This window comes from Manis javanica, chromosome 9 (genome assembly GCF_040802235.1).
Source record: "Manis javanica isolate MJ-LG chromosome 9, MJ_LKY, whole genome shotgun sequence".
NCBI lineage: Eukaryota > Metazoa > Chordata > Mammalia > Pholidota > Manidae > Manis > Manis javanica.
In genome coordinates, this window is record NC_133164.1 from 90,688,082 (window position 1) to 90,700,383 (window position 12,302).

The 12,302-nt window shown below is 37.9% G+C and overlaps 1 protein-coding gene across 3 annotated transcripts in view; it reads left to right on the forward strand.

The window, feature by feature from the left end:
* Window positions 1-12,302, forward strand: part of GALNT1 (polypeptide N-acetylgalactosaminyltransferase 1) — a 131,043-nt gene that overhangs the window by 80,773 nt on the left and 37,968 nt on the right. For all 3 annotated transcript variants that reach the window (XM_037017478.2, XM_037017484.2, XM_073212913.1), the window contains one exon: window positions 7,451-7,617. In XM_037017478.2, the coding sequence (XP_036873373.1) occupies window positions 7,451-7,617 (167 nt within the window). The remainder of the gene's footprint in view (window positions 1-7,450; window positions 7,618-12,302) is intronic.

A 12,302-nucleotide genomic window follows, 5' to 3' on the forward strand; every position in this document is an offset into this window, starting at 1 on the left:
AGCTAGTCAACCAGGGCCAGTTGAGAATCCTGGCCACAGAAATTCTCATTTTATCCACAGGAGGTAAATGCCAGGAGAAATAGGTAAAAGAATTGAATGTGGCTCCTTTATTGGAAGGGAGAAATGGCAGAGAGGTGAGGGAACTGCTTTTTTTTTTTAAACAAGCTTTGGACAGTTATTTACTCTTTAAGGCACATGTCCTTTGATCAAATTAAAAACTTGAAGTTGCTCAGGTAAATCTGATCTCTGTAGACATCCCATCTCCCAGGACACTCACTAGTGCTTCTCAAAACTCACGCTTGCTAGGGAACGGGAAGAGGGAGAAAGGAAACAAGGGTGAGAGAGTTATCTCTACTCTCTGGCCTTAGGACACTCCTTTCTCATTTCCCAGAGCAGAAAGAGCCTATCTTGGGCCCTTTCTTAATGCATCCAGTGCACACTTTCAGTTTTGGGGCTGCTTTTGATGACAGGCTGGCTAATGCCAGAGGGGAAAGAAATGGAAAACTCATCACTGGTTGAATAGAATTCAAATTCCAGTCTCCTTCCCCAGTTGGCCTTCTACCATTTACTCAGATAGCTGCTTCATGTATTATGTCCAGGATTTATAGTTCCACTCACTGGGAGAGGCAGAGTGTAGAGCACCTATTACACCTTTCCTGAAACTAGAAAATACACCCATTTAAAGTGTACCATTCAATTATTTTAAATAAATTGGCAGAGTCATGCAAGCATCACCACTTTCAGAAAATTTCCACTACCCCAAAAAGATCTCTGGTGGACATTTGAGGTCACTCTCTATTCTCATCCTCAGCCCAGGATTAAGTTATCACTAATGTACTCTTATCTATATAGATTGGCCTTTTTTGGACATCCCATATAAATGGAATCATATGATACATAGTCCTTTGTGCCTGGGTTCTTTAACTGAGGATAATGATTCTGGAATTCATTCACGTTACAGCGTGTGTCCTTTGTTCCTCTTTATTGTCCAGTGTTATTCAATTGTGTGGCCATACCACATTTTGTTCGCCAGTTATGAACATTTGGGTTGTTTCCATTTCCTAGTTATTATGAATAATGTTGCCTAAGAACATTTGTGTGCAAGTGTTTGTGTGGATATATGTGTTCATTTTTCTTGCAGATTCCTAATTGTTGGATCATATGGTAGCTCTGTGTTTGTCTAAGAAACTGCCAGGCTGTTTTATAAAGTGGCTACACAGTTTACATTCCCACCAGCAATGTATGAGGTTCTAGTTTCTCCACCTCCTCACCAACACTTCTTTTTCACTGTGTTTTTTATGACAGCCATTCTGCTGGGTGTGAAGTGGTATCCCATATAATGATTTTTAATTTGCATCTCTCTATGGACTAATGATATTAGGGATTCTTTCATGTACTTTATTGGCCATTCTTACTTTGATGACATGTCTCTTCAAATCTTTTGTCCATTTTTAACTGGATTGTCTTCCTATTACTGAGTTGTAAGAATTCTTTATATATTCTGAACACTTACACTTTATCAGATATGTGATTTCCAAATATTTTCTTCCACTTTATGGCTTATCTTTTCATTTCCTTAGTGGTTCTTATGAAGTGTAAAAAATTTTAATTTTGATGAAGTGGGGTGTATCAGTTGTTTCTTTTATGAATTGTGCCTTTATTGTCATATCATACTTAATGCTGCAAAACTGATAGCTTTCCCCTAAGATCAGAAACAAAGAAAGGATGTCTGTTCTCCACTAGTATTCAACACTGTATTTGAAGGCCGTCCAAAACTCAGAAGTATGCACTGGGTACATAAAGAGAGCTCACTCTTTCTGGTCTGCAGAATGAGAAAGGGGTCTCTTAAGGATTCAAGATGAAGAAAAGCTTCTTTTTTCCTCCCCTTCTTCCCTTCTCTGCTGACACAGCCCTGATGTAATATTGCCAAGGCAGCATAGCCATGGGAGCAGTAGCCAGGCAAGCAACTAAAACTGGGGGATGGGAAGCTTCTTTTTGACCATGGAAGATCTCTGGTCTCCAGAGCATGGGTAGACTCTCCCATGCTTTTCTTCTCTGCTGCTGCTTGACCTGGAACACAGACACAGGCATGGCAGTTGTGCAGCAGAGTGAGAAAACTAAAGCTGCAGCTTCCTGTCTGTGTTGGAACACTCAACATAAAAGATGTCAATTTTCCCCCAATAAATATATAGATTTAATGCAATTCAATTCAAAATCCCAGCAAGGGATTTAAAAATTTATTTGGAAAGGCAAAGGAAATAGAATAGCTAAAATAATTTTTGGAAGGATAAAGTTGGAGGAAATACAGTACCCAATCTAAAGGCTTACTGTGAAGCTGCAGTGATTGAGGCAGTATGATATTGGCAAAGAAGCAATACATATATTAATGGAACAGAATACAAAGTTCAGAAATTAGACACACACAAATATGGCTATTTGATTTTTGATAAAGGTGTAAAAGCCAATCAGTAGAGAAAAGATTATCTTTTCAACCAACAATGTGGAACAGTAAGACATCCCTATGCATAAACATGAACCTCAGCCTAAACCTCGTGTATAATATGAAAGTTAACTCACAGGGATCATAGATCTAAATCTAAAAATGTATAACTTTTAGGAAAATATTCAGGACCTAGCATTAGGCAGGGTATTTAGACGTGACACCTAAAGCATAATTTCATAAAAGCAAAATGTTGGTAAGTTGAATTTCATCAAATTTTAAAATTTTCACTCTCCTGAAAATACTTATAAGAATGAAATGACAAGCTACAGACTAAGAGAAAATACTATTTTTCAAACCATATCTCCAACAAAGAACTTATAACTAGAATATATAAAGAACTCTCAAACATAAAACCCAGTTCTTAAAAAATGAATGCAATAAAATGTCAAAAGACTTGACACTTCACCCAAGATATTATATGGATAGCAAATGAGCACATGAAAAGACATTAGCCACTAGGGAATGCCAATCAGAACCATAATGAGGTACAACTCTGCTAATTTAGATGGCTACAATAAAAAGTACTGGCAATATCAAGTGTCGATGAAGATGAAGAGCAATTGAACTCTCGTAGATTTCTGGTGAGAATGCAAAATGATATAGTTTCTCTGGAAAACAGTTTGGAAGTTTAAAAATTACACTTCTAAAATATACTTACCATGTCACCCAGCAAGTTTGAGTATTTACCCTAGAGAAATGAAAGTAGTTTCAGGCACAAAACCTGTATATAAATGTTTATAGCAACCCTATTTATAATGCCCCAAAACTGGAAACAAGTGAATGAAGAAAACAAACCATGATACATTGGACTGGGCTACTATTCAACAAAAAATAACAAACTTTTGATACACACAACTTGAGTGAATCTCAGAGACTGTATGCTTAGTGAAGAAACCAGTCTCAAAGACTGCACAGTGTATAATTCCGTTTATATGACATTTGTGAAAAGACAAAACTATAGTAATGGAGAACAAGTGTTGGTTGCTAGGGGTTGGATATAGGGGGGAGGGTGTGGTTATCAAAGGATATCAAGGGAGTTCTTTAGGGGGTTGGAACTGTTCTGTTTTCTGATTGTGGTGGTAGTTATATGAATCTATACATTTGTTAAAACTCATAGAAGTTATTACTCTCCCCACCGAAGTAAAAAAATGACACAGTACCAAGTGTTGATGAGTATGTGGAACAACTGGAATTCTGTAACACTGCTGATGAGAGTACTGATTATTATATTCTCTTTGGAAAACCATTTCACAGCATCTTTTAAAAGCTGAGCCTATATGTGTGTATGTATGTGTATATATATATATATATATATATATATATATATATATATATATATACAGGCTCTTCATCTTCATCAACAGCATTTCCCTAGAGTGGGGAAGCTTGCCCTAGTTATTGCTGTCCAAACCTGGTGCACAGCAACTCCTGGTGTGGGGACTGGTAGGCAAGCCTAACAAGCATGAAACACACTTTGAAGTGCATTTAGGGAGGAAATCAGAGCCAGAACTAACAAACATGAACCACCCTTACAGGTTTCAGGCAGCCAGATCCTGGGAACCAACTGCTGGGGTTCCTGGGAGGCTCACTGAGAATCTGCCTGTGGGTAGGAAAGGTACTGAAACTCAGCTGGGGTGAATGCCTCTGGGTATCCACCACACACTACACTGGCAGCCACATGGTAGGATGGAGAAGAAAACACATGGAAGCACACTGGAATGAGGAAGGAAAGTTTCTTTTTCCTGCAGTGTCCCAAACACTCTCTACTGGCAAAGCATATGTATGCATCTTGCTAGCTGCAAAGGAGAAATGCTTATAGGAGTCATTTACATCACAGAGCAGGCAGTGAAAGGAGCTAAGAGGCAATAAATGTATAATGGACATACTATATGATTCATTATATAATAATGAATCATCTCTCCATTAGCTAATGTAATGCATGTTTTCAGATTGTTACATTTTAAAATTTTTCTGTTTTTAGTTTATAGTATGATTTTATCAATAGCTATAACCCCCATAAATGAAAATACCTTGGGGTCTGCAATTTTTAAACATGTAAAGGGGTATGAGAACCATTGCTTTGTATTACTCCTTTTAAATAAAGTTCAAAAAGGGGGGCAAAACTAATCTGTAGTGCTAGAGGTCTGGGAGAGTGATTATCTTAGGAAGGGGCACAAAGGAAGCCTTTGGGGTATTGGTAATAGCCGGTGTCTTCATCTGGGTGCTGACCACTTGATGCATTCACTTTGTGGAAATTTATTCAGCTGTATACTTATGATTTGTCAGCTTTTTTGTATGTGTATTGCAGTAAAAGTTGACTCCTCCCACTCTTCCTAACACACGCCCTGTTGTAAACCTGTGTGTAACTTTTTTTCAAGTAGCACAGCTTTTCACTGGCTACTTTTCATTCCTGAGGATGAAAGACTCAGGACAGGGTGACAGAAAGCTGCTTCGCAAACTGCCTGTGGCCTTCCTCAGGCACTGCCTGCTCATCCTCAACTTTGTGTCCTTCACCCTCAGAGAGATCCCTCCTTCCCACCTCCTCAAGAACTGGTGGTCTCTCCATGGAACAGCTTAGCTAAAATGATGAAAAGATCTTTGGTTCTTGTCAGGTGCTCTGGTATGGTTTTCATGCATAAAGCGGGTGCATGTTTAACTGTTCTGAGATCAGTTAAGATTTCTCCATATTTTCTCTATATTTTCTGTTTTACTTTCAGAGAATATTTATGAACTTATATGTTCTGTGAATGATTAACTCTGATTTAGGAAATAATTTTCCTTTTTGTCAGGATCCTAATATTTGCTTTGCTTTCTGATTCTTCCATCATATTGTGAATGATTTCTGTTTTAGTCTTCACTTCTAGTGTTCCTACTTCCTTTCTTACTTCCTTTCTATACAGCTTCAGGAATTAATTCTTTAACATGTTATCCAAAAAATAAATCTGGCTTATCACTTCTCTTCTGCAGAATGTGCCATCTCAGAATCTTCTGTCTTCTTCCTGTCCACCTCCCAGCTGTGCACATGTGAACAATACTGTTTGGGCACTGTGCGTTTTGCCTAACCATCTTCCCTGTCTCATTCAGTTTTCTTTTTCTTGTTTTGGTAAGCTAGCAGCTTTGTAGTCACCTTGGCTGTTTTCTGCTCCCCAGTTCTCCTATAATAAGTAGGATTAATTTGGGAAAAGAGGTCATATATGACTTTATACAGTTCAGTTAAATAATATTAGGAACTCTTTTTCTGAATCCCCTTTCCCTGTATGAAGGCCATTCCTGATTTCAAAGTCCTGTTCTAGTAGTCTGTGAGTCAGGCATTCAGTGCATCTTCCTTTAAAAGTCATGAGTGTCTTGGCTTCCTCACCTATGATGTACCTGAAGCATAGTTCCAATTATATATGTACATAAATATCATTATATATAATCTAGCCAACATATATAACATGACAGAGTTTTGATGATACGCTTTTTCAGAAATGTATTTGGAATGCTAAGGACACATTATATTTTGTATTTCCAATCTTATAGATGCCACCTCTGTAGTTTAGAGGTGGGGAGCTTGGAGTTTATAGACAGGCTGGCAGGCTGCATTGTGGCCTTCTAGTGGTGAGAAGAGTGGACTGTGATATGGAAATGAGGCTATGAGTCTTGGGTCAGTGAAGAGGTACTAGTAATGCGAAGTGGAGCCCACACTTTGGAAGAGAGCTTGGAAATAGGAAAGAAGCAGGAGGGACTCAATTGGGATTTAATGCAGAAGGACAATGGAAACTGTTTGTTCCTTCTTGGGCAGAGGAGGGCCCAGTGCTGATGGGCCCCTGTGGTGAACTCTCCTTCCGTGTCTCCTTCTTTTGGCCTCTTTACCATGTCATCTTTTTTTCCTTCCATTTCCCTTTTCTACCAACTGTCAGCCAGCAACCCTACAGTGGCACTCTCAGTAAGTAGAGTTGGGTAGCAGCTTCAGAAGAGGGGTTTTATTGGTATTTTTCTCATTTCTCCCCCTTCTTTCTTTTCTTCACTACCATCAACAGAGAATAACAGGTGAGACTGGAAAGACTACAAGGTTTGAGGAACTCGCAAGAGAGCAGAAAAATAGGTGGAAAGAGAAGAAGTCTGGAGCAATGGTTACAAACTGGGGAAACACACAAAAGAGATACATATGTACTTTTCAGGAGTGCTTATGTCCTAAAACGCATCCACGATACTTGGTTACTTACTGCACTTAGCATTCTCTGATAATATTTATCTTGAAATTGCATCTAACTCACAAGATTGAAAGAAGAGATCTTGTTGTCTAATACAGTGCCAGAAACATAGTTAATATGCTGTGTGTCTGGTCTTTCCAATGATTCTAGACATAGACTTTACTAAACAAGATGCATGTTGATATTTCCTTACGAAGGAAGCAGTGTCAAGATCATGGATTGTGCAGTCCCTCGTCAGACCCTGCCACTCCCTCTCTGTGTCTGTCCTCATTCTCGTCTGTGAAAGGGCGGCTGCCAAGTACCTCACAGAATTATTAGGAAGCTTAAGTGCCTAGTATACAATACATACACCATAAATATTAGTTCTCCTCTGGGAAAAGTATAAAGTATATTTTTGTTTAGATTATTAAACTGTAAACCCCAGTGGTCCTGATTTTTTTTGTAATTGGATTCTCAAGATACATTCAGTTTGGGATGGATGATATAATCTTAGTACCTTCTCTGTTAAAATGAATCAACAGAAAACATTGACCAGGAAGAGGTGCCTAATTTTAAGAATATAGTTGTCATCTTTAAAATAATTTTAATATATAGGTACTATTTATTAAACATGCAACATTAACCAAAACTTAAATGAAAAGTGACCACTAGAATAAACTGTTTTATTATTCTATTACCCCTTCTAGTCCAAGTTCATTGATTATGCTGTCTTAACAGTCACTTCCTATAAAGACATTTGTTTTGTCTCCAGGTGTAAAACAAAGGTGTATCCAGATAATCTTCCTACAACAAGTGTGGTGATTGTTTTCCACAATGAGGCTTGGAGCACACTTCTGCGAACTGTCCATAGTGTCATTAATCGCTCACCAAGACACATGGTAGAAGAAATTGTTCTAGTAGATGATGCCAGTGAAAGAGGTAAATTTAAAATTTTAATGCCAATAATATGTTACACCTTTTATCATTAATGGTTTAAAAAACTAGTCACTATCATTTTAACCTAGTACCTTTATGTAAACTTCTAATTTATTCTAAAAATATTTATGGCACTTGGACTCATATATGCAAAAGTTATACTCTTGTGAAACTTAAAATCTTACTTTAATTAGTATTTTACTTGGATCACTCTTAATCTTGTTTTAAAAAGAAGTAATGCCATATAATATAAACATTTATGCAGAACAATTAAAAAACCCACATAATTTTGTTAGGGTTTTCTCTGTGGGAAGCTGCAGAGTTAATAGAGAAAGATGATTCCACTGAGAGCTGTGAATGAAGAAATTTAGTTACACGTACAGTGGGAAGTATCTCTGGCAGCAAAATGGAGGTTTAGCTGTGTGAGTCTTAGTTCTCCGGATTCTTCTTAGGTTTTCCCATTTTCTCTATTTCTAAGTTCAGGAATAATTTATAGCTGAGTGCATAGAAGAATGAGTAAGGATTTACAAAAATTTATATATAATATGCTCTAATCTCATAATAAATCTCCATAGTGATTTTTGCCCAAATATTCTTCCAAGAATCTCAGAATTTTTCATAAATTGAGAATCTCTCAAACTATTTCATGAAACACTCTTTTGGAAAAGGTATGTGAATTAAGAGTACCTTGGACCAACATTATTTATTCTGAATCCTACTTGATGATTTTACATGACAAGGTAGTAAAGAAACCTCTCTTAAACTCAGAGATATCCAGCATTTCCCAGGGTTTTTTTTCCATAGCACTTCCATTTAGAATCATCTCTGTCATGTGTTCCTCCAGCATTCCTGTGCTCACATCAGGAAATTTTGGAGGGAACTACAGAACTTCCTTCCTTGACAGCGTCAAATTCCATGACCAATTATTTCAACCTCTTTTTTTCATCTTCAGCTTTCTTGCCTGATCTTTCATTACAGTGGCTAAGATGGTTTAGTCAGGTATACCTTCTCCTTCCTGTGCCGACACTAAATATGTACACTGAAGCATGATTAAATGTTAGTCACTTCGTATACAAATTACTGGGAGTAATTTGCATATTAATAACAGTTTAACAAATGAAGATATAGTCTTACCCCATCAACTACCTTAGAGCTTACCTTCTTAGTTTAATTGAGGAGACAGTTTATAATCACACAAAACATTCAATAATAGTGTGATATATAATGTAACAAATGTCAAAATGAATGAGAGCTATTATAAACTAAGAATACCACACTTAAATAATTACTGTTGACAATAGAAGTATAAACCTAATGCAGATGATTGTTTGCTAGGAGTTAATTAATCCCTGTTTAAGGAATGAAGCTGGAGCTCATTTAAGTACCAATAGATAGAAACATCTGTCGTGCCAAGTGACTTGTGTTTGGTTCGCTTAATATGTTGATTTTTGCTAAGTTAAATATTCTTCAAGGAGAGAGATTTTCTTCAGATAAAATGAGTTATTTTTCCATTTCCTCCTTTGGTTTCTCTATTACTCTGCTGAGGACCTGAGAAGGCTAAGCAGAAGTAAGTTTTTGTAGGATGTGGCCTAATCAGAAAGACACATGTGCCTACCACTCTAATGTGACAAAGTCACATATCATTATCTTTTTCCATTCTTCATGTAGGCCCATGTTACTCAACCAAGCTGTATAAATCTGTGGGAGATAACATGTGGACAGATGGCTGTTCCACTGGTCCACTTGGGGCTCTCTTGGTCACTAGGTCCCTGAGTGCCCTCCCAGAGCCCCTGGTCAGAGGTCTGGGTTTCCTTTGTCTTCCTGCCTGGAAAGCCTTAGGTCTGTAGGTCACTATTTCTGACATTTGGGAACCACTCCATATTGTGTTTTTGTGGTTATAATTGTGGTCTTGCTATCCAGTAAGTGAGTGTTATCTGATATAATTCTCTTTGACTCTCTTGTTTAGGTGGTAACTCTTGGCCGAGGAACCAGAGCAGGCTCTTTATTCTTATATAACTCTTTAAGTCTGCTTTTTCCTATTTATGAGACACATGCAAGACACCAACATTTCTCACCTGGAGTGCTGAAATACTCTTACTAGTCTAATCTTCCCGTGCACACTCTCACCTTTTCCCATCTGTTCACTCACTGCATGTAGAGTAAGCTTTTAAAAGTGTATGTGTGATCATGTCACTTCTCTGAAACTTTTCCTCTGAGCTCTGCATGTCTGGCCTCTGCCTATATCTCTAGTCTCATCTTGAACCATTCCCTGCCCATCCCAACTGCACAGTTCAACTCCAGTATTTACTCAGAATCAAATTATATTTAGAGAGGCCTCCCTTGACCTTCCGAGACCAGGTCACGTCCCCCTGTACACACCTTGGAGCACTCTATTCCTCCATAGCTCTCATCAGGGTTTCAACTACTTATTTGTCCATGTAATGCCTGTCTCTCCTCCACCCACCACACACACACACACACACACCCCCACCACACACACACACACACACACACACACTCACACCTCTACACTCTATCAGGGCTGTTTGTTCACCATTGTCTCCTCAGTGCAATGATCTGCCAGTCAGGTAATCCTTGCTTGTACTTCTTATCTGTGCATACTTCCTAATTATGTTGTGTAGCATGCATAGTCTACTCATTGCCTCAGAATACTTGATTTCACAGTTAGCCTGCTGAATTGTTAGTAGCTCCACTTATTGAAGGAGCATGAAGTAGGTGCTATAATTAGCCCTATTTTATTGATGAGGCTTAGCGTAAACCCAGGGCTTGACCTCTTAACTGCTGAATACATCATGTCTGGTGTAACTTCATTGTTAGAGGGTTTACAGTGAAGACAGTCTGAATGAATCCCTACTTTATGTCAGAAGTTATGTAATTGTAATCTCAGAAAGTTATCTTTAAGACTTAGAACTGGTATAATGTTCCTAATCTGAGATGACTTTTTCTCATTTACACAAAAGGAAATAGAGGTCCTTATATTTAGGGATTAAGAATCAGATTTATTAGACTCTAAATTCTCTGCTCATTCTACAGCTCTTCTGGGTAAGATTTCTCAGTTGTTGCTGTAAGCAGTGAAATTTTCCCTGACATTCATACTCTGACAAGCTCACAGTCCTTGATGGAGAAATGCCTAGGGATCTATTTATAGGCTAATAGTGTAAAGATATTCTAGTAAACAAGATTCTCCTTTATATTTAGATACCATAGTAACTTCTAACCATAATCACTTAAACCCCACCCCCCGCCCACCCCAGAGTGGCTTCAATTTTGTAAAATGGAGCTTGAATAAATAGTTCCAAATTTAGCCCTAAGTCTGTCTTTCTGCATCAACTGTTAGGAAAACACCTGTTTCTCAGCCTTGCTGCATGAAAGCCACAAGGATGTCAAACAAAGATGCCAAGAAAACTTGTGGAATACCAACTGTTCTGAGCTGCCAGACCAGAGAATCATGCATTTTTCATTTTATTTATAGGCAGGACAGAGTATTATAGCTCTCCGGTACATGAGACTTGGGGATTAGATTTCTTTGATTCTTAAGAAGGACTTTAAAACTATAGTATTTTTGTGAAAAGTTACTGGGAAATGCATTGTTTGTGACACACCAACTTTGGTCTAAATTACTGGAATATATCTCACATGAGATTCTATCAAACTCTGAACATAAAGTAACTTAAATTTGTGTCAGATCAGGTGATTCCATAATCCTGAATTGTTCTCTTGTAAATTCCCTTCTAGCATTTCTTGCTGTGGGTGAAAAGATGGGCTTTGAAGTCAGGCAGACCTGAGTTTAAATCTTGGATCCACACTTTAATAAGCTGTTGTCACCTTGATCAGTTCATTTAACATTCTGAACCTTGGATTTTCATGTCTAAAATATGTGTAATAACAATCTCATAGGGTCATTGTGAGGATTATGTGATATAAGATATGTAAAGAGCCTAGCAATAGCATTGTGCTAAACAGACACAAAATGATAGCTACTATGCAGAGTGTTGCTCTTATCTGGGATTGATTGGCAGGACCCTCATCTTTTTACTCAGAATCAAGTTGTATCTTTCTCACCCTAAGATTTAGTTGATAAAATCACAGCAGTGATCAGGTATCAGGATCTACTCCACATATTTTCAGATCCTCTTTTTAGAACAAATAAATCGGCAGAAATGGACATGGTAGGTGTTCTGGTATGGTGGGACACATAAGCCTTTCTCTTTCACAATTTTCATAATCCCTGATAATTTCATCATTGAGTCACTCTTATCTTACCAAGTCAAACAAGCAAGAACCATTTCACTCCCATTTGTCTTTCCCTCTCTACTATATAGGAAGCCTTTTGGATTCCCATGATTAGTATTTAAAGAGCCTCTTAGTACATATATCCTGATCTCTGTGGGACCTTTCCATTACTAGAGTCCTTGGGACAAAGCTATCCTAGGAGTCCTAGTAATTCCATCTCAAGTTTTTCCTTCCCTGGAGAGATTTTCCTCATACCTATTATATTAGTTGAAAAGACACTTGACCATGTATCACCACCAATAGCTTCTCTAGGATAAATTCCATGAACTAAACTGATTTGAAAAATTCCTTCTCTCTGCTTTGAGGAAGCTGAGCCTTTTCTGCTTTTTAAAGTCAGAATTATGTACTTCGGAGGCAGGATATCCTTGCTTAGG